Here is a 24626-nt window from a genome sequence, read left to right on the forward strand (position 1 = left end):
ATCTGTAGCAGTATCTGCATCTCTATAATGTGATAACTTCTGTATATTATATCTTATATATCTGCTTTAAAATGTTTGATCGTCTGGAGCAGTGCTGAATTGACACAAGTAATATGACCATTTGTGTAACTACTCATGTGTAATAGAAACTCCTCAAGTGGAAGTAAAAGCAGAACCATATTTGTTAAACAAATATCTTTGATATAACTGCTCTTTTATGCGCTACTTTTTCCCTCAGGATACATTGATAAATTAAGGACATTAATGGGACAGATTTGCACCTTGGCCTGTTCCTAGGTATGTGCCGCCGGTGGCAGATTTCCCATTAGGAATGATAAGCCCGGTCCAAAGGCAGCAAAATGTGGGGGATGGAAGAATTTGGGGGCGGCATGCGCGACCAGCACATATGCGGCCAGCAAGCGCACATCCCGCATCCATGGCCGGCAATCGCAAATTGCGCATGTGTGCCCTGCATGTACCGTTCACGAATACCCGGCGACAACGTGATGTCACACAGCGTCACATTGCCATGGCAACGGGATGATGTGGCACTGGAGGAGGAGTGCGGAACCCCTCAAAGGGACTCCCTGCTTCCTGTAACACTTAGCTCCTAAGGGGGTGCTGGTATCTCAGCTCAGGTTTAGATGTCCCAATAGGAAGCCGTGACGTTATAGGCGACATCCTATTGGCCCATGTGACCGGGGGCTTTACATTTAAATAAAGGACACCTTACCTGCCTACCTGTTTACTGCCTAGGGACAGGCCTGATTGCATCAGTTACAATAATAATACATTATTAAATTACTACTATTGTAGAAATACTGTGCGTTACAATAATTGTGTATACAGTAATATGAAATCTCAAAATTAGTAGAGATTTGCGTTGCAAAATGTTCTGCATTTATTTTATTTCGTGTGTTTTTTTTTGTGAAATGTTGCGATATTTTAAATTGTTCAAAAGTTTGGCAAGTTTGCAAATATTGCAAGAGATTCGCTAAAATTGAAGTGTATATCAGGGAAAGACATTTTGATTCTGTGATCTTTATTTGGAAGACATTGACCTACTGCACCGACACACTTTATTCGAGCAAATACCCAGTATGTACCTGGAAGATACCTGGAATGCGCCGCTCCTCACCTCTGACAAGCCCCGTTGTGTTTGCCTTCCCAGCCTGGGTTCATGCCTGGCTGACGGGCGGCTGATCTGTTAAATGATAATGATTAGGATTTAATAGGCTGCAATGCTTCGCGTGTCTACCAGATGGCATAAATTGATGAATTGTAATGCAGTATATATATATATACTGTGCAGTATTGCAGCCAGCGGGAATAAAATGCTTCAATCCCTGCCTGGAAAATACCTCAATGCACTCGGGCAGAAAACAGTCACAAACCTCAATACACCCGGTTATACCCGAATTCGTGGGACTAGCCGAGCTCGAATAAAGTGTGTCGCCAGTGTATGCAGTTGCTCCTCTGTCCCTGCGCCAGGCAACAGACTTTATCTGCCCCCACGGATTATATCGGACCTTCTTGTAAATTTTAAAGAACCTTTATCCTACTACCCCACTGTTTATTTGCTGTTGCCTAATTGTATGTTATATTTTGTGTATTGTACCCTTCTAGATTAAACCCTTGTTTAAAAGCTCTGTTGTCGGGACTGAGTGTTAGCCCACGTGACTTTGGGTAACTTGTTATAGACTGTATATGGTGTTATTTGCTATGGGTGCTTACTGGCAATTATGTAACCCTGGCAGTTGGCTCGGTTCCATTATCCACACTAATCCCATCTTGATGCAGCTTCTCTGTCCTGTGTTCAATCTGGTAATCAAACATTACCAGCTGTTTTAGCCGTCAAGCCAGATTGTGCCTCAGACTGCTCCTCCAGTGCCTCTTATAGACTCCTCTCTACCTTAGTCGCTCCTCTGTAAAGTCCATGGTCATTGGTTGATTCCATTCCCATCATGAGTCACATGCTGTTCGCACATTGACGAGGAGTCTGGAAGAGGTCAGTGTGTGTGAGTGCTGCATGTATTTTACAAGTGATTACATAATTTTAACAGGAAATATCAAGCCTCTAGATCCATGCAGACCAGCCTGTTACTTCTCCTGCTAACCTGCTGGGAGCCACATCTCAAAACCCCCACTGCTGTCAGACAAGCTGAATTAGCAGGATGTGAATCTACCACTGACTAACGTGGCAGAACCATAACACAGGAACCTTCCAACCATAGCACATGGTAACATTGGGGTCAATCTGGTGGGTAAACCAACTGTCCAAGCTGTGACAAGGTGAATGATAGGGAAACATAACAAAACCTGGACGTAATCTGCCTCGAGAGCAGGCAATCACTACACTTTCCATTCCTTTTTTTTTTAAAACTTTTTTTAAACTGATACTCAAACAAAATGTGGCCAAACATTGTACCAGAATTAGAGATGAGTGAGTTTTGATTATTGACACCAGAATCTGGGCACATTTTTGTCCGAAACTCAAAATGAATGTAAAACTTGTGGACTGCTGACCTGGCCGACTGAGGAACTGAACACGAGAACACCTCCTCTACCAATCCATCATCAGTGACGCAGCGATCACATGATCACTCCAAAGGCCCCTTCAACACACAAACGGTTACATAATAAATATATTTCTGATAATATGTGTACAGTAACACTTTTTCCCCTCCCCCCTCACGGAAGATCGGGCCACAACACAAGTTTTTCCTTGGTGCTGTGAGCTCACCTGTGTGGTACAGAAGGCGTGAGGGCTCCGCTGGTGTCATTTGGGAGCAGCAACAGGGCAGGCTTTCTCTTAGTTCTACTGTGCAGCGCCTCCATCCCATAAGGCTCTTGCAGGATGCAGGATGCTCCTAACAGGCAATCCTTCTCTCCAATAACTACACTTCATAGTGAGTCCAACTTTAGCTTTATTGCATGACAGCACAGTTATCCTCCAGCCCTGGAGCAGACCCCCAGGGGATTGAGGCCCCCAGAGCCCCTCCTAATCTCCTTAACACTCTTGCATGGAGAAGGGTATCATACTGTCTCATCACACAGCACAATTTGGTAAGGTATCAGCTTTTATACCCGGGGGAAGGGCTTGTAACCCCGCCCCATAACAGGGCAGGTCTAGGTACTGACAAGCCTCACACCATATACATGTGACCCAGTCAGTACCCTCCCCAGGTATGACACTCATACCCATCCAGGCTGCAACTGCAGGCTAGGCCCTGTGCAGGAGTTTAACCCCAACACTGCCTGTACTTACCAGGACTTATAGTGTTGAGGCCAGTAGAAGGCTATAGCCAGGAGCACTAGGCTACATATGTATTTTATTTAGGTAGTAATAATGAGATTTTGGGTCTGCTTAGCAAGGTAAAGAAGGGGTAAAGAATGTTTTCTTATCTTTATTGAAGAACAAGATCTTCCAGGACTCTTAGCTAAATGTGTATAATTCCTCACCTCAAAATCTTATCCACTATGCATGAGCACTATCAAAATTATTTGTTATACAATGGACTAATCCACAGTGCAAAAAAATGAATAATAAAAAACAGTGTGCTCATTTGGAGAAGGAGTGGCTCATTGAGTAAAGAAACTGACTGGCGCTGACTTTGAAGCAGGGGAACCTGGTTCAATTCCTGGTGTCGGCTCTTTGTGACCTTGGGTAAGTCACCTTATCTCCCTGTGCCTCAATCACAAAAAACATAGATTGTAAGCTCCACGGAGCAGGGACTGTGTCTGCAAAATGTCTCTGTAAAGTGCTACGTAAAACTAGCAGCGCTATACAATTGCAGGCTGCAGTGGAAGCATTGTATGTTGAGATTATGTATGTATTTATAACTTTATTTACTGTACTGTACATAGCGCCATACATGTACATAGTAATTCACATGATAATCATATAAACAACAAATAATAAAAATAACGCATAATGGGAAGAAGTGATTTCAGACATAAAAGTGACATTTAGAAAAAGGTCCCTGTCCCGAAGAGCTTACAATCTAATTGTAAGTAGGAGGAATGTTCAGAGACAGTAGGAAGGTGTTCTTGTAAGTGCGTCTAAAAGGGGCTAAGCGTTATGTATCAGGTGTATAATATCAGCCACAGAGCTGCGCATATGCTTTTGTAACGGTGTTTCCCCCACCCAATCACAGATAGGGGCCATTACAGGGTGTATGGTGCATATACCTGCTGACAACAGGAGGGCTGAGTCGTCCGCAAATGGTAGTGGGGACACAGGAACAGGCTTCTGGGGTTCATACCCCACATATCTTCTTAGCAGTGCAGAGCCTTCATCTGCCGTAGGCTCCACGAACTGAAGGTGATCTCCCATGGTAGAACTTATTACCTCTTCCCCCAAGTAAGGTCACGCACCAGGCAGGAGGTATATTGCAAAACAGGAACGGGTTTATTACTACACTCTGCAGTAACAGTTACACAGCAGTCTTCTGCCGGATACAGGCTCTCAGATCAGCAAACACTCAAGATGTTCCCTGGACCGTCACTACAGGCAAAGGGCACCCGCAGCTGTCCTAGCTCTTCCCCACCTCCCTAGTGGAGGCAAAAGTATGATCCACACTAACTCTCCCCCGGAGGGAAGAGCACATGAGAAGGCCCCAATCTCAGGCTCCCAGTTGTGTGACCTGCCTTCCTCAGAGGGAAGGAACAACTACTAACTTTTGGGCGGTCCTGCCCTTAAGTACAGCCAGGAGTCGGACACCCCGTTGTCCCAGCTACAACAGGATGTAATACCCTCTGCTGTCACTCAAGTGCAGTACCAAAGATGAGGGGGGAAACCCCATACCAACTACTGGCAACCTGATAGTACCAGGGTTTACTGCCAGCCCATTGGGCAGAATTATAGTCAGGGGGGACCCTGCTACACTTTGTTAAGGAGGTGGGTTTTAAGATGGGTCTTAAAGGTGGATAGCGAGGATGCTAGTTGAACTTAAGGGAAGGGCATTCCAGAGGTTGGAAAAGCAGGGTTGCAGACCTTTCTAAGACGTGAATATGCTCAAAAGTGATATTTTGAATTATTTACCCTGTATGGTGGAGGGTTTTTGTCACTTTTCTACCCATCATAACTTATATAATGGGTGGTTTAAATAATATTGAAACTCATAAATGGCCTAATACAGAATGGATGTACTTCTTGTTCTTTCTTCTGTTAGCCATGTCAGAAAACTTCTGTGTTCAATGACGCTGGCAGATATCGGATATAATTTTCCAATATACATATAACATATAATGAGAGACAATGTATTACATAAATATGTATGTATGTATATCTTTATTCATATAGCGCTATCTATGTACGTAGCGCTTCACAGCAGTAATACACATGACATAATAATATAACATATAATGGGAATAAGCATTTCAGACATAAAAGTAACATTAGGAAATGGAGTCCCTGTGTTGAAGAGCTTACAATCTAATAATATGAAAAATAATATTTAATTTGTGCACATTTTATTCAAAATCAATGGAGAAAAAAAATGGGCACAAGCACAAACACCAATATAGATCTGCTGGTCCCATGTTTTTTATTTGACCTGTTTCAACATACAGTACCTGTGACTGTGAAAATGTTTACCAGCACTCTTTTTTTATTTGTCCTTGTGTTTGCAGCTGTAGAGTGTGGCTTTGGATAATTGCTTCAGCAGGTAGTATGTTCAATGCAGGAGTACTTTCATTCTGATTGTTTTAGCCTTGTGCACCTCCTGGCACCTGAATTTGTGAAACAGACCTCTATGGCAATGCAGGTGTGTTAGGTTAGAGTGGTGTTAGTGTGGGATCAACATTAACAAATATATAAGTACAGTATTTAACTATATACCTTGTTATTTGGATGTTCATTGGGGCAGTTTGTTTTTTTGTTGTATACTATGCATTAACCAACTTTCATTATTAAACTAGATGTGTTTGAGAACTTTTTTTCACTATACCATGCATTATACCTTTTTTAATTACGTATAAACAAATTGTACTGAACAAGACTACTGAATGAAAATGAGTGATATTTTATTGAGCAGCTTGGGTACAAACTACTCTATAACAAGGAATTGTTTATTTGGTTAATTGACAGTACTACACACAATGTTTGTTTGTGCAGCTCCACATTTTAATTGTGTCAATCGAAAAGAAAGTGAGTGTGATGAGAATTTCTGGACATATTGCCCCAATGCTTATATATTGTTGTATAAAGTTCTCAGTTTAGATAACATTTGTAGCGGCTTATAACACATATGTGTAATACCCGGGTGCGCAAATTTTCTCTCCTGCGCACCACTGCCTGCACTTCTTACCAGCTCGCGCCCCCCCCCATCTTGTCTTCGGCGTCAGATGACGCTGTGGGGTCATGTGACGTCACCTTGCCGAAGACAAGGTAGGAGATATTGCAGAGGCCTCATGCCATCCCCAGCATTTCATTTAAATGCCGGGGGGAAGAGTGCGGGGCCTCTGCAACCACCGTGCCCCCACCTGAAAATTCTTGCACCACCCACTTTGCGCACCCCTTGTGTAATACACACTCACATATGGCTTAGAAATTGTAATAAAGCTTCCCTATGCGAAGCAGCAAAGTTTATAATTTTGTGATATTTATAATTGTAAATAGAATTTTGGGCCCAAATTGTAATCTTTATTACATTATTTTAAATAAAAAAATGTTTTTAATGTAAATAAATGTGTTTCTTGGAGCATTTGCTATATATTCTTTGAAGGTAAATATTAATTTAGATGGACTTTTTGCTGCAGTTCTTCATTTGAGACTCTGTGTGCCGCTGTTGACCAACAATGTACTGTAGGCAAGCTGAGTATGGAGATCTACTGATTCCTACAGCAGCCAGACAGTACAGATCAGCAGGAAGCACTGCAACGTTTTCTGTAGGTCTTCTACAACTGGGATTACTCTGCTTGTCTTCATTGAAAAACTTACACATTTTGTCTCTGTCTTGTGGATATATAAAAGAAGCCAAACAATATAGATTTATCTACTAACAATGTGTGGGAAGATCAGATCTGGAAACAGGGAAAGGACAATGACATGGCAAGTAGTATTTTTCTTTATTTCTTTCCTCTGTGAGCCTATTTATGGTCAGCTTCAATACTCAATATATGAAGAATTGAAACAAGGATCAGTAGTAGGGAGTATTGCAAAAGATCTGGCCTTGGATATTAAGGAATTATCCATTCAAAAATTCCATATTGTTTCACATGCCAAAAAACAGTATTTTAATGTTAATTTAGAAAATGGAGATTTATATGTTACAGACAGGATAGATAGAGAGATAATATGTGGAATACAGCAGAGTTGCTTTCTAAATCTTGAAGCAGTGGTTGAAAATACTTTAAATTTGTACACAGTTGAAGTGGAAATTCAAGATATTAATGACAATCCACCACGTTTTTCTAAGAATACTTTTGATATAGGAATTAGTGAATCTGCTGTACCAGGAGCACGATTTGCACTAGGAAATGCACAAGATCCAGATCTGGGTACTAATTCTGTACAGAGCTATAAACTCAGTGTAAATGAGTATTTTACACTGGGAGAAAAAACTAGTAGAGATGGAAGTAAATATCCTGAACTTGTGCTAGAAAAGCCTCTAGACCGCGAAAAACAAAGCTTCTATGAAGTAATTTTAACTGCATTTGATGGAGGAAAACCTATAAAAACTGGCACTGCTCTAATTAAGATTGCGGTTCATGATATAAATGATAACTATCCTGTATTCAGTCAGGACACATATCGAATAAGTTTAAATGAAAATGAACCAAAAGGTTTCCTTGTTCTCCATCTAAATGCTACTGATGAAGATGAAGGTTCCAATGCACAAATAACATATTCATTTATTCACATTCCTGAAAACGCACGCCAAACTTTCAGTATAGTTCCTCAAAATGGAGATATTAAAATAAATGGAGAGCTGGACTATGAGGTGACAGAGAGCTATGAGATGACTGTGGAAGCTAAAGATGGTGGTGGTCTAGTTGCTCATTGTAAGGTCTTGATACAGATTAATGATATTAATGACAATGCACCTGAAATAAAAATCACCTCTTTCAAAACTGCAATTCCAGAGGATTCCTCACCTGGCACAGTCATAGCACTAATTAAAATCCATGATCTGGACTCTGGAGAAAATGGTGAGGTTGTTTGCCAAATCTCTGAAATTTTGCCTTTTCAATTAATATCATCATCTCGTAGTTACTTTAAACTCGTAACAACAACTACTATGGACAGAGAAATAGTCTCTGATTATAATATTACAGTTAAAGCTGCAGACAAAGGATCTCCTCAGCTGTCCACTAACAAAACTATTCGATTGAAGATATCAGATGTGAACGACAATCCTCCAGTTTTTGAGAAAACAAGTTTCATTGCCTATGTTCCAGAAAATAATCCACCAGGAACCTCAATATACAGTGTCCATGCTTCAGATCTTGATCTTAACAAGAATGCCCAAATTATTTATTCCATTCTCATTAACAATGTTGAGGACGTTCAATTATCTTCATATGTTTCCATAAACTCAGTGACTGGAGTTGTTTATGCACAAAGCTCATTTGACTACGAACAGCTACGTGAATTTCAAATCCAAGTGATGGCTAAAGACAGTGGATCTCCTCCTCTAAGCACTAATGTCACAGTAAAGATATGTATAATTGATAAGAATGATAATGCTCCTAAGATTCTCTACCCCTCAGCAGACACTGAGAGCACAGCATTGTTTGAGTTCATTCCTCGCTCGTCAGAGAAAGGTTTCCTAGTCACTAAAATAATTGCAGTGGATGCTGACTCTGGACACAATGCATGGCTCTCTTATCACTTATTACATGTTCCTGAACCATCCTTCTTCATCGTTGGACAACACACAGGTGAAATCAGAATGGCGCGCACCTTCCAAGACACAGATACTTTGAGACAAAGAGTTACAATCATGGTAAAAGACAATGGATACCCATCTCTCTCAGCTACAGTTACTTTAAACCTTGTAGTAGCAGAAAACTTTCAACAAGTTCTTCCAGAGCTAAGCAACCAACCCAGTGATTCAGATACGCAATCTAATGTAACCATTTACCTAGTTGTATCCATAGCTTTGATTTCCCTTTTTTTCATTTTGACAGTGATGGTTACTGTCATTTCTAAATGCAGAAAATCAAACACTCCAATAGCTTTCGGAACTATAAGTAAAGATTTTTATCCACAAGTTGCCCTCAGATATCCTTATCAATTCAGCGATGGAACTTTGCCACTGCCATACTCATATGATGTTTGTGTAGCCCTCGACTCCAGTGAAAATGAGTTTGCATATCTCAAGCCAACCCAGAATGTTCCAGTAGACAGTCTTATTGATACTGATGATACAGCTATTGGCAACGATTATCTGAAAGACACTTTGCCTTCTGCCAGCCTGGCACAGGTAAGATGCATTTCCTAATTATATGTGAGTAATAAAGATAAAAGCATTTAATGTGAATTTGTGCAATTCTCACTGGGGATATGGGGCTATATGTATCAAAGCCTAAATGTAATTGCAAAGTCATTTTTCTGTGACGACTTGCATTAAAAAATTCCTTCGACAGGCAACATCTATGTAGTAATCTTAGTTGTTCAATTTTCTGATATGTCTGCATCAGTCTGCGCTGAGATGGGGAATTTATGAAGCAGGTGGGAGGAGCTTTGGGCAGAGTTACATTCGCACCATGGCGCAGTTATATGTAAATTTGTGACGTGAGTTATTGTGCTTTACTGTAATGTTTTATGCATAGACTTTCTCGGTCACCTTAGAGTTGACGTAAGTTGAGTTTTGGCCCAGGATACTAGCACAGCAGTGTGTCTGTACTAAATTCTAATTAGGTTGCGCCAGAGAAAAAATATAGCTCAAAATAAATCAGCGCAACCTCAGAAAAAATAGAAAAACGGAAATATGGTGAAGTATTTTAAAAAAACGGAGCATTCACAATTACAAAATTTCTGATAAGATATGCACTTACATGCAAGTGCCCCGACAGAAAAATACACACATTTTCTTTAACACAAATGGGTCAGCACAACACTTGATATGGGGGGATGTTTAATGTAAACAATGAATTGTCTGTAAATTGATTTTATTTAAGGAGTCTCAGATTTTTTCAGTAGATTCCATAATGTGTGCCATTTTAGCTCTGGTCTAACATACAATTTATTAGCATACATTGAAATGTAATTTATAGCAAGCAAGTTGACAAAAATGTGATCAATATATATATATATATATATTTATCTCTATCTAATATGAATTTCAGCTTAGTATCAGGGTACACCAGCATCAGAGCAGAGAAAAGCAAGCCCTTTGATTCCAGAAATGCATCTTGGCATTGGTCATTTCCGACTTGTTTCCCTTTTCTGTCAATTTATGCTAGGGATGTGAAAAATGAGATAAATGATTGTTAATAAAATCCACCTTCTCAGAATCTAGTATTACCTCATCGCGGGAAATTACTATGCCCAAATACCTTCACTGTTCACTTTCAATGTGTCCCCCTCTCTCCCCCACCCTCTTTTAGCTTCTCTAGCACTGCTTGCAGTTTCTCCGGGTGTTTTTCACAAGTTCGGCCAATCACTATAATATCATCACAGTATTCCAAATACGAGGTGCCCTTTAGCTCTGCTAGTACAATATCCATCAGCCGCTGGAACGTACTGGGTGCATTATACAACACAAACGGTACTGCATTAAACTAAGATAGTCCATGCTTATTAACAAACACCATTTAGATCTGTCAGCTGGGCACTCTTCTACCTGCCAGTACACGCTAACCAGATCTAGATTTGAAAATGTATAATTTTATTTACCAGCGAGTCTTGGCAAATAGGCCTATGAAGTCTCCAATCCTGGGGAGAGGATCCAAACACAGATGAATGCCGCTATCTTTCTTCCATGCTAGGGAGACTGGGATAGCCACCGGGCTAGCAGAGGGAGTCACCACCACTCTCTTTTGGAATTCCTAAAGCTGCTCATCAAACTCACATTGAAAGTATATTGGAACCTGCCTGGGGGGCAGTTTTACTGATCTTGAGTTGCCTGAATCAATCTTGTGCTGCATTAGACCCACTCAGACAATGTACAGTATTACATAAATATGTATGTATGTATATCTTTATTCATATAGCACCATCTATGTACGTAGCGCTTCACAGCAGTAATACACATGACATAATATAACAGATAATGGGAATAAGCATTTCAGACATAAAAGTAACATTAGGAAAAGGAGTCACTGTGTTGAAGAGCTTATAATCTAATTATTTGAAAAATAATATTTAATTTGTGCACATTTTATTCAAAATCAATGGAGAAACAAAATGGGCACAAGCACAAACACCAATATAGACCTACTGGTCCCATGTTTTTTATTTGACCTGTTTCAACATATAGTACCTGTGACTGTGAAAATGTTTACCAGCACTCTTTTTGTATTTGTCCTTGTGTTTGCAGCTGTAGAGTGAGGCTTTGGATAATTGCTTCAGCAGGTAATATGTTCAATGCAGGAGTACTTTCATACTGATTTTTTTTAGCCTTGTGCACCTCGTGGCACCTGAATTTGTGAAACAGGCCTCTATGGCAAATCAGGTGTGTTAGGTTAGAGTGGTGTTAGTGTGGGATCAACATTAACAAATAGATAAGTACAGTATTTAACTATATACCTTGTTATTTGGATGTTCATTGGGGCAGTTTGTTTTTTTGTTACATTAACATTAACCAACTTTCATTATTAAACTAGATGTGTTTGAGAACTTTTTTTCACTGTACCATGCATTATACCTTTTTTAATTACGTATCAACAAATTGTACTGAACAAGACCCCTGAATGAAAATTTGTGATATTTTATTGAGCAGCTTGGGTACAAACTACTCTATAACAAGGAATTGTTTATTTAGTTAATTGACAGTACTACACACAATGTTTGTTTGTGCAGCTCCACATTTTATTTGTGTCAATCTAAAAGAAAGTGAGTCTGATGAGAATTTGTGGACATATTGCCCCAATGTTTGTATACTCTTGTATAAAGTTCCCAGTTTAGATAACATTTGTAGCGGCTTATAACACATATGTGTAATACCCGGATGCGCAAACTTTCTCCCCTGCGCACCACTGCCTGCACTTCTTACCAGCTCGCGCCCCCCATCTTGTCTTCGGCGTCAGATGACGCTGTGGGGTCATGTGACGTCACGTTGCCGAAGACAAAGTAGGAGACATTGCAGAGGCCTCACGCCATCCCCAGCATTTAATTGAAATGCCGTGGGGAAGAGTGCAGGGCCTCTGCAACCACCGTGCCCCCACCTGAAAATTCTTGCACCACCCACTTTGCGCACCCCTTGTGTAATACACACTCACATATGGCTTAGAAATTGTAATAAAGCTTCCCTATGCGAAGCAGCAAAGTTGATAATTTTGTGATATTTATAATTGTAAATAGAATTTTGGGCCCAAATTGTAATCTTTATTACATTATTTTAAATAAAAAAATGTTTTTAAATGTAAATAAATGTGTTTCTTGGAGCATTTGCTATATATTCTTTGAAGGTAAATATTAATTTAGATGGACTTTTTGCTGCAGTTCTTCATTTGAGACTCTGTGTGCCGCTGTTGACCAACAATGTACTGTAGGCAGGCTGAGTATGGAGATCTACTCATTCCTACAGCAGCCAGACAGTGCAGATCAGCAGGAAGCACTGCAACGTTTTCTGTAGGTCTCCTGCAACTGGGATTACTCTGCTTGTCTTCATTGAAAAACTTACACATTTTGTCTCTGTCTTGTGGATATATAAAAGAAGCCAAACAATATAGATTTATCTACTAACAATGTGTGGGAAGATCAAATCTGGAAACATGGAAAGGACAATGACATGGCAAGTAGTATTTTTCTTTATTTCTTTCCTCTGTGAGCCTATTTCTGGTCAGCTTCAATACTCAATATATGAAGAATTGAAACAAGGATCAGTAGTAGGGAGTATTGCAAAAGATCTGGGCTTGGATATTAAGGAATTATCCATTCAAAAATTCCATATTGTTTCCCGTGCCAAAAAACAGTATTTTAATGTTAATTTAGAAAATGGAGATTTATATGTTACAGAGAGGATAGATAGAGAGATAATATGTGGAATACAGCAGCGTTGCTTGCTAAATCTTGAAGCAGTGGTTGAAAATACTTTAAATTTGTACACAGTTGAAGTGGAAATTCAAGATATTAATGACAATCCACCACGTTTTTCAAAGAATACTTTTGATATAGGAATTAGTGAATCTGCTTTACCAGGAGCACGATTTGCACTAGGAAATGCACAAGATCCAGATCTTGGTACTAATTCTGTACAGAGCTATAAACTCAGTGCAAATGAGTATTTCACACTGGGAGAAAAAACTAGTACAGATGGAAGTAAATATCCTGAACTTGTGCTAGAAAAGCCACTAGACCGCGAAAAACAAAGCTTCTATGAATTAATTTTAACTGCTTTTGATGGAGGAAAACCTATAAAAACGGGCACTGCTCTAATTAAGATTGCGGTTCATGATGCGAATGATAACTATCCTGTATTCAGTCAGGACACATATCGAATAAGTTTAAATGAAAATGAACCAAATGGTTTCCTAGTTCTGCATCTAAATGCTACTGATGAAGATGAAGGTTCCAATGCACACTTAACATATTCATTTAGTCACCTTCCTGAAAACGCACGCCAAACTTTCACAATAGTTCCTCAAAATGGAGATATTAAAATAATTGGAGAGCTGGACTATGAGGTCACAGAGAGCTTCGAGATGACGGTGGAAGCTAAAGATGGTGGTGATCTAGTGGCTCATTGTAAGGTGTCAATACAGATTATTGATATTAATGACAATGCACCTGAAATAACAATCACCTCTTTCAAAACTGCAATTCCAGAGGATTCCTCACCTGGCACAGTCATAGCACTAATTAATATCCACGATCTGGACTCTGGAGAAAATGGTGAGGTTGTTTGCCAAATCTCTGAAATTTTGCCTTTTCAATTAATATTATCATCTCATAGTTACTTTAAACTCGTAACTACAACTACTATGGACAGAGAAATAGTCTCCGATTATAATATTACAATTAAAGCTGCAGATAAAGGATCTCCTCCGCTGTTCACCAACAAAACCATTCGATTGAAGATATCAGATGTGAACGACAATCCTCCTGTTTTTGAGAAAACAAGTTACATTGCCTATGTTCCAGAAAATAACCCACCTGGGACCTCAATATACAGTGTCCATGCTTCAGATCTTGATCTTAACAAGAATGCCCAAATTATTTATTCCATTCTCATTAACAATGTTGAGGACGTTCAATTATCTTCATATGTTTCCATAAACTCAGTGACTGGAGTTGTTTATGCACAAAGCTCATTTGACTACGAACAGCTACGTGAATTTCAAATCCAAGTGATGGCTAAAGACAGTGGATCTCCTCCTCTAAGCACTAATGTCACAGTAAAGATATGTATAATTGATAAGAATGATAATGCTCCTAAGATTCTCTACCCCTCATCAGACACTGAGGGCACAGCATTATTTGAGTTCATTCCTCGCTCTTCTGAGAAAGGTTTTCTAGTAACTAAAATAGTTGCAGTAGATGCTGACTCTGGACACAACGCATGGCTCTCTTACCACTTATTACATGTTCCTGAACCATCCTTCTTCATCGTTGGACAACACACAGGTGAAATCAGAATGGCGCGCACCTTCCAAGACACAGATACTTTGAGACAAAGAGTTATAATCATGGTAAAAGACAATGGATACCCATCTCTCTCAGCTACAGTTACTTTAAACCTTGTAGTAGCAGAAAACTTTCAACAAGTTCTTCCAGAGCTAAGCAACCAACCCAGTGATTCAGATACGCAGTCTAATGTAACCATTTACCTAGTTGTATCCATAGCTTTGATTTCCCTTTTATTCATTTTGACAGTGATGGTTACTGTCATTTCTAAATGCAGAAAATCAAACACTCCTATAGCTTTTGGGACTATAAGTAAAGAATTTTATCCACAAGTTGCCCTCAGATATCCTTATCAATTCAGTGATGGAACTTTGCCGCTGCCATACTCATATGATGTTTGTGTAGCCCTCGACTCCAGTGAAAATGAGTTTGCATATCTCAAACCAACCCAGAATGTTCCAGTAGACAGTCTTATTGATACTGATGATTCAGCTATTGGCAACGATTCTCTGAAAGACACTTTGCCTTCTGCCAGCCTGGCACAGGTAAGATGCATTTCCTAATTATATGTGAGTAATAAAGATAAGAGCATCAATGTGAATTAGTGCAACTCTCAATGGGGATATGGGGCTCTATGTATCAAAGCCTAAATGTAATTACAAAGTAATTTTTCTGTGGTGACTTGCAGCGAAAAATTCCTTCGACAGGCAACATCTATGTAGTAATCTTAGTTGTTCAATTTTCTGATATGTCTGCATCAGTGTGCGCTGAGATGGGGAATTTATGAAGCAGGTGGGAGGAGCTTTGGGCAGAGTTACATTCGCACCATGGCGCAGTTATATGTAAATTTGTGACGTGAGTTATTGTGCTTTACTGTAATGTTTTATGCATTGACTTTCTCGGTCACCTTAGAGTTGACGTAAGTTGAGTTTTGGCCCAGGATACTAGCACAGCAGTGTGTCTGTACTAAATTCTAATTAGGTTGCGCCAGAGAAAAAATATAGCTCAAAATAAATCAGCGCAACCTCAAAAAAAATAGAAAAACGGAAATATGGTGAAGTATTTAAAAAAAAATGGAAATTTCACAATTACACAATTCTGGTAAGATATGCACTTACATGCAAGTGCCCCAACAGAAAAATACACACATTTTCTTTAGCACAACACTTGATATATACTGTACAGTAGATTCCATAATGTGTGCCATGTTAGCTCTGGTCTAAGTAACATACAACTTAATAGCATACATTGAAATCAAATTTATGGTAAGCAAGTTGACAAAAATGTGATCAATATATTTATATATATATATATATATTCTGTGTACAGGCATACCCCGCATTAACGTACGCAATGGGACCGGAGCATGTATGTAAAGTGAAAATGTACTTAAAGTGAAACACTACCTTTTTCCCACTTTTGATGCACGTACTGTACTGCAATTGTCACATACGTGCAGAACTGATATAAATAACGCATGTGTAACAGGCTCTATAGCCTCCCCGCTTGTGCACAGCTTCGGTACAGGTAGGGAGCCGGTACTGCTGTTCAGGACGTGCTGACAGGCGCATGCGTGAGCTGCTGTTTGCCTATTGAGCGAAATGTACTTACTCGTGAGTGTACTTAAAGTGAGTGTCCTTAAAGAGGGGTATGCCTGTATATATACAGTACAGTATATATATAAAAAATATATATATATATTTATACATACATACATACACTTTCAATGTGTCCCCCTTTCTCCCCCACCCTCTTTTAGCTTTTCTAGCACTGCTTGCAGTTTCTCCGGGTGTTTGTCACAAGTTTGGCCAATCACTATAATATCATCACAGTATTCCAAATACAAGGTGCCCTGCTCTGCTAGTACAATATCCATCAGCCACTGAAACGTACTGGGTGCATTATACAACACAAACGGTACTGCATTAAACTAAGATAGTCCATGCTTATTAACAAACACCATTTAGATCTGTCAGCTGGGCACTCTTCTATCTGCCAGTTCACGCTAACCAGATCTAGATTTGAAAATGTACAGTATCATTTTATTTACCAGCGAGTCTTGACAAATAGGCCTAAGAAGTCTCCAATCCTGGGGAGAGGATCCAAACACAGACGAATGCCACTACTGTATCTTTCTTCCATGCTAGGGAGACTGGGATAGCCACTGGGCTAGCAGAGGGAGTCACCACCCCTCTCTTTTGGAATTCCTAAAGCTGCTCATCAATCTCCCATTGAAAGTAAATTGGACCCTACCTGGGGGCCAGTTTTACTGATCTTGAGTTGCCTGAATCAATCTTGTGCTGCATTAGACCCATGCAACCTAGGTCACTATTGCTAAACACTTCCTCACAGTGCATTAAAACATTACCTGCAGTTGAGTTGCCTTCAATTTTCTCTCCTGTAGTTTCAATTCTTCTACCAGCTTTTCCATGGTCCAAGGTATCTTAGCTTTAGCAGATCACTGGAACTCTCCAAAGTAATTGCTCACCCCCACTTTCGTGGCTACAGCATGTTCCTCCAGTTCTACAGACACCCCACTATGTAACAATACAATCACCATGTCGGAATATATCACCTGGGGTTCCGTAGACTCATTGGCAACACTTACAGGATTCAGGACCTGCTGACTTGTGACTTGTATACTCCATTCACCCCCAGTTCAGCATCGCATGGTTGCAACTACTGTCTTGATCGTGTTCCAGTCTTTTCCTTTTCCTAGAGTCGTTTAGATTACAGAAAAGTTTGAGACACAGACCACCAGGAAACAGCAGGTGGTGTCATCAATTTTCCCATCAAAGATAGTAACATTTTCCAATGGCTTGTGTTATTGCTTGTGCTTGGGTATGGCACTTAATGGTTGACGCTTTACAGCCATCCTATCCAACACTGTCACATGGGCTCTCTGGAGCAAGGAGTTTCTTCTTTGAAAGTGAGCATTTTACTTGCAGACTTTGCACTTGGTAGTTGAGCTAATTACTCCCCTAGAATCTCATATACAGTAGGTATAGACCTAGGTTTGTTACAATATAATGGATTTTCACCATTCATCTATAAAGTCAGATTTCCTAGAATAATTCTGACAATGGTGCAGAAATTCTCCCACCCAAATATATTTATGGATAAAAGAGTCCGCCTTTACTGTATATAGTATCTAATCTGCTTCTCATGTACATGTATCTATGTATATGCATTAGACATGAAATCCAGGGGGAGCATGGGGATGAAACAAGAAAAAAATCTAAGTGCAGCAGAATAGCAATGGGTTAAGAATGAGTTTCCAAAATCTTGGCTCTTTTGAAATGACTACTCACAAGATGTAAGAGTCAAAACACCAGGGTTGACTAATAGTCAGAGGTGGGTATGTGATGTAGTTGTCATCAAGGTGGTTCAGGTACTCAGGAGGGTATGGCCCAAATGCAAGAGAGAGAACAAACTGGCATAGCGCAGATCAACCAAGATATACAAAGTTTATCTAAGTAGAAAATACACTCACAATATAAAAGATAAAATCGGGCATGTCACACTTAATAAGTGTATCGGAGGGTATCAACAGCCAGCTGGCTCACCATCCCACAACTCTCCGCACTCATCTGTCTCTGCCTCTGCTCCACTGCGTCGCCGCACGGCTCGGCGTCTGACGTCAGATCCGATTTCGTCGGTTTGGTGGGGGCTGGCCTTCAGTGACTTCTCTCCAGACAGCTCCGGAACAGAAGACTCCCACTCGAGTGTATTTTCTACTTAGATAAACTTTTTATATCTTGGTTGATCTGCGTTATGCCAGTTTTTTCTCTCTCTTGCATTTGGGCCATACCCTCCTGAGTACCTGAACCACCTTGATGACAACTACATCACATACCCACCACTGACTATTAGTCAACCCTGCTGTTTTGACTCTTACATCTTGTAAGTAGTCATTTCAAAAGAGCCAAGATTTTGGAAACTCATTCTTAACCGATTGCTATTATGCTGCACTTAGATTTTTTTTCTTGTTTCTTCACCTTGCTCTCCCTGGATTTCGTGTCTACTACTGTAACCTTTGGGGACGAGTGAAGACTACCCCTCCCAGTGGGTCTGAGCAGGGGGTGAAATCGTATACTGTCCCGGCCAGCTTTATTCTAAAGCTTGCCGGGTTAAATGCGGGCTAACCGCAGGGCTTTTCTCCGATTTGAATCGGAGTTTCCCGCGCGGCGGCCGCTTCAATAGATAAGCGCTAATGGCGCTTATCATTGAAAGCGCCCGAGGCGCGGTGAAGCCGGCCGAAAATAGCCGCACGCCGTCCGCGGGTTAAAAATACCCGCTGAGGCAGCCGCTTTAGATTAAATCTGGCGCCACTGTACACGCTAATTTATTTCTGTGTTCCACTCATTTTAAGTACACTATTCTGTTCACCTATCAAGTGTTCATCCCTTTTATCTGTTTGCACCTGTTTTCTCTTTATTACTATTCTATTTGTAAGCATGTCTTTCAAATTGTCTTTGCAATTAATTACTTGGGAAACTTTGGCTTATATTCTATAGGCTCTGAAGAAATTTCTTGTATTACAGTTGGCTCCTTCTTGGTTTATAGTTTATGCCCTGCCCCTATATTTTAGGAGGATGATTAGGAGTAACATTAAATCTTTGTTACAGCCTAGATGCAGCATATGCACTAGCAGTCCTATGCTTTAGATGTCATTTTAGTGTCATTTTTGTAACTTTGAAGACATAAATGGGACTTTTATATAAGAAATTGTTTGCTTATGTAACGGGTATTCCACCCCACCCAATCTCATATATAGTGTGGGTGAGTAGAACATGTGGTGTTACCGGTGTGGTGCGTATACCTGCAGGCTCACAGGAGGTCTGAGCCTCCGCTAATGAGAGCCTGGGGTGAATCCTCTGGAACGGATCTTCTTTCAGCGCCTCCACCTATGTAGGATTCTATGGAAGTGTAGAATGACCCTACATAGGAACCCAATTAGAAACCACACACACAGTCAGTGATTATATAATAACTAAGGAATTTACTTATGAACATAGAACATATCATCGCATTTACATAACCTGTGTCCCTCTCACGAGGAGACACTACCCGTGACGTCTCGCAGGACATTTCCCCAACACTAGGTGATCCCACCCAGTGTCCAGTGAAACCCCCACACCCAATGTCCCGTACTCCTACGGAGATAGTCAATGGGTGACTGCGCAGTCACTAAAACCTCTAGGCCTGTTGGTGCACATGTGTTGGTATAATACCTGCCGAGCACTCCGGTGCTCGGGTCCGCAACAGTCTTCTCAAAGGGTCAATCGGCGAGGACTCCTCCAACCGAACTCCTGCACTTGTGGACCGCTAGGGCGGTCCCCTCGGGAACACAGTCTCTGTGGACCCCAACGTGGGTCCAACCGCTTTCCGGGAACAGCAACCGCCGCTATCCCTATCTATCCCTAACGGGCAGTAGCGTGACAGGAACCCTAACCTAGGGCCTGTCCCTGATGTACCGCAACCTGAGGTGACTTGGGGAAAACTCCTAGGGCCTGCGGGGTTTAATAACCTGCCCCACTCTCCTAGCTACCCAAGCCCCTAATCCTTCCTATACTAGCTACTCGCTACTCCTAACAGCCTGCAGCAGACACACAGCAGACACACAGCTCTCACCGTCCGCCTGCAGACATTCACACACGCTGCACACACTGCGCCCAGCACATGCAGCGACACATGCAACACTCAACACAGCAACCTGGAACCCGCAGCAATTAATCCACTGCTCGCACGCTGTGCCTATTTGCCAGTGCGCACAGCACTACACGCTGTGGCACTGCCAAACCTGCACCTTACACACACTAAGGGTGACCTCCCTATCTAGGGCCGTCCCTTATCAGTTACCCACTAACCTGGTGAGGAGTTGGGGCCTACCTGGAGGGTGTGGGTACCTATCTGGATGCAGGAGCTGCACTCACTCCCTGCATCCTTCCTTCCCCTTCAGCTCCGCTGCTCCAACTGACTCACGCAGCTCTCTGCCCGCGAAATGTATCCAATTCCCCTCAGACTCTTGGCCCTCATTGGCCACACTGTCCCACCTGGTGTGCCTGGCCCTAAGCCTCATGGGAATTGTAGTCCCGAGGCCCTTACTATAACATTGGGGCCGCGTGCGCTCCTCCCCTCTGCCTACACTAACTCCTAATGGCCGCCGCAACCCTTCCTGAGCTGTCCCTACTCTCGCGCGACTCTCCTGCGCTTTCCCTGCCCTCACGCAACTGTTCCCTGGCTCTAGGGTTCTCCCTGCGCATGCGCGAGCTATCTGGGCCGCCGGGGACTCGCTGTGCATGCGCGACCCGGCGCAACATGGCGGCGCCCTATTCGCCCGGCTCTGTGAGCGCCGGGAGCCCTGAGATGCGCGTGCGGCCGGTTGCCAAGGCCGCACGCGCATCTCAGGGCTCCCGGCAATCCCCGAGCCGGGACCTGACCTCCCTCACCCGCGCGATTGTCTTGCGGGGCCGCCTTGTGACTCGGCGGTACCCGCGATCGCGCACCAGGGGAGGGGGGTGCTGGAATCTCGGGGAGACCTGGCTACACTTAAGAAAATGATGCTTACATTTTTATTCTGGTGACTCACAAAGGATAAAACTGTGGCTGAACACTTGTGAGAAATACACGTTTGATTCAATTGCAACTCAATGCATGCTGATTAATGTTTAAGCCATTGCTTTCCCTTTCTGATCTGTCTTTGAGCAATGTTTACATACAGTATGAAGAAGCAACATGTAGTCCTTTGTATTGTGCAGAAACTAGAAGGTGTGAACCAAATTGATTTAGTGCCTTGTTTCAGACACATATACTACCAGGATCAGATATCAGTTTTATTTGATTTTAATTAAAAAAAAATATATATAACTGTTGTGCAACTCTATTACATTTGCTTTAATTGTGTTTGCTAAGTAGACATCGACTTAGATATTAGAGAATACCCATAAACGCCATCAGAACCATTTGCATGACAGGGGCCAGCAACATATGTCGCTGCCCTTGAAAAGAAGGGACTAAGATTGTGAGTATTCATTTGTAGTAAACTAGTCATACAAATCACACAAGTCTTGACCTATCCATGTATGGAGAAATGATTCACCACTGCAGTTGTTTTAAACAATATTACTCAAATTTCTTCTTTATACTATCTTAGAACATTGCTTTGCGCTGATTTAGATGCAAAATCGAACTAAGTTATCTATAGTATATGAATGTTAATCTTGACTTGCAAGGTGGCCACAACTCGTAAACCCCACTGCTGTCAGACAAGCTGAATTAGCAGGATGTCAATCTACCTCTGACGAACATGGGAGTGTTTAACGAAATACTGGATCGATAAGGCCAAACCATAAAACAGAAACCTTCCAACCGTAGCACTCGGAACATTGGGCTCAATCTGATGGAAAAAACAAACGTCCAAGCTGTGACAAGGTGAATGATAGGGAAACATAACACAACATGGATGTAATCCACCTCGAGAGCAGGCAATGACTACACATTTTTTCATTCACAAACTGAAAAAGTGTAGTAAAAAATTGTACCATAATTACAGTACAGATGGGCGAGTCTGGATTATTGAAATCCGAGACGCCCGAATCTTAGAACTTTAGAACGTTTTTGGCCGAGGCATAACATGAAGGTAAAACCTGTGGACTGCTGATCTGGCTGACTGAGGAACAGAACAGAAGAACTCCTCTACCGTTCCATCATCAGTGACACAGTGATCACATGATCACTCCCAAGGCCCCTCTGGCATGCTAAGTGTTAAATACAAATCATCATTTGGATTATATGTATTTTATTTAGGTAGCCATAAAGTTAGATAGTCCAATCTGACCTGTCTTTAACAATATATACTAGTCCAGCAGTCCCATTTGTTTTTGTTTTTAACACCCTAGTCTGTTGGTAATTTCTTTATTTTTAAGAGATAGCAGGGATACCACGGTCCACATCTGACCTTTCTCTACTCTCTACCAGCATGCATCCAGTATACAGAATGATTATATCATTATATAATTATCATTATTTTGATAACTAGTTTGCAAAATTATTAAAGAAATGATGTATTATTGGATTCAATGGGATATTATTCTTTGACAAATCTGGTGCTATTTTTCCTCGCTTTTTACCCAGCCATTGCAGAAGACTTTGATATATGGTATCACCCACTTCAAGTACAAAATAGAAAGGGTTTTCTGGATTTTGACAGCTACATGTACTGATTGTTATTGCAATCGAATGAGTGAGGGATGTTATTTTTGAGTTATCCATTAAGATGGATATAAACATATAAGCATACAGATGTCTGGAGAATTGTCCTATAAAGATAGCTAGATCCTCCAAAGCAAGCAAGTACACAAAAATACAGTACTGTATGTAAAAATAAATGTCAATGACTTCTAATTAATAAAGGTGTGAAAGAACGTCATATATCCAAGAAGTAGAGAAACATCTTCCAGGACTCTTATCTAAGTTTGCAAAACTACTACCCCAAAATATGTTCGACTGTTGATCATCTTTAGCCACAATGCAAAAAGTGCTATCAAAATAATTTGTTATACAATCGACTAATCCACAGTGAAAAAACAAGAAACAAAATTCATACAGATGCAGCGGCCGTTATTCGAACAAATCACGGCGCCGTTTTTGTGTGCTCTGCCGTATTCCACGCGGCATTCACCCGGCCAATCACGCCAGGCACACGTGTTTATCGCGGGTGCTTTGTTTGAATTTCATGTATTCTGTTTCTTTGTTTCCAATTAAATGAATAGTAATGTGTACAGTACTGTGCTACTGTGTCAACGGTGTCAATTTCATGTGTTTAAAAGCCAGAACACTAAAATGCCATTTCCTGCACTCGCGTCTTAAAGCGGTAAGGTTAGAAGAAATCGCGCGCCATGACATGGGTATTCCGAGGTATACACCGCGTGACGTGTTCGAATAACGTCCGCTGCATCTGTAAATGGCCTACTACTCTATTGATCTACTTGTTGCCCTTTTGTTCTGTTAGCCATGTCTGAAGACCTCTGTGATCAATGGTGCTGGCAGATATCTGATATTATCTTTCAACATCCATATCACGTATAATGAGATAGACAATTTGAAAAATAATATGTAATTCATGCACATTTTATTCAAAATCGAAGGGGAGAAAACTGGGCACAAGCAAAAGGACCAACATACTGTAGACTTGGTGGTCCCATGTTTCTTATTTTGCCTGTTTGAACATACAGTACCTGTGACTGTGTGAAAATAATTACCAACATACTTTTATTATATTTTTACATTGTCCTTTTGTTTGCAGCTGTAGGGTGTGGCTTTGGATAGTTTCTGAAGCAGCCAATATGATCAATGCAGGAGTACTTTCATATTGATTTGTTATACAAAAGGAAAAGTGGTACCCCCCTTGTGATGCTTGCCAGGAGAAGACTATGCCTTGGTATAAATCATCATTATCTTCATTGCAATAGACAGTTTATAAGACACAGGAATCCAAATGTCCAATTGTAATAATCCTTAAACACAACCCATGCACACACCACTAGCCTATAATAGGCAATCTTATGTGGTGATCTGGGTGGTAAATGATGGACTGATCACATAAATGAAGTAACAAATTGTGAGTTACTCACTGCTGACCTTGTGGGATTTCCTGGTCCTGTCGGCGTGCTCCTACCCAGGAGTATCTGCAAACAAAGTGGAAAGAACGGCGGTGCATCTGCTGCTGAAGAAAAACTTTGACCAAATGCTGCCAAGAACTAGGTGCAAAAATTTATTGTAGGCACATTAAAAACAGCAAAAAGATCACTCTGATGCGTTTCACGTGGTAACCCACGCTTTATCAAAGATAAAGCGTGTGTTTACACTGGCGGCACACTTTATTCTT

The 24626-nt window shown here is 41.1% G+C and overlaps 2 protein-coding genes across 2 annotated transcripts in view; both read left to right on the forward strand.

Annotated features, from left to right (window-relative positions):
• LOC142494749 (protocadherin gamma-B5-like) overlaps window positions 1–24626 on the forward strand; it is a 414541-nt gene that overhangs the window by 60779 nt on the left and 329136 nt on the right. The window lies entirely within an intron of this gene.
• Window positions 6038–9479, forward strand: LOC142495899 (protocadherin gamma-B5-like). Its single transcript, XM_075601998.1, has one exon. It carries the CDS (start codon window positions 7008–7010, stop codon window positions 9447–9449), a length of 2442 nt encoding a protein of 813 aa, XP_075458113.1. The 5' UTR covers window positions 6038–7007; the 3' UTR covers window positions 9450–9479.

Source organism: Ascaphus truei, chromosome 5 (genome assembly GCF_040206685.1).
Source record: "Ascaphus truei isolate aAscTru1 chromosome 5, aAscTru1.hap1, whole genome shotgun sequence".
Lineage (NCBI taxonomy): Eukaryota > Metazoa > Chordata > Amphibia > Anura > Ascaphidae > Ascaphus > Ascaphus truei.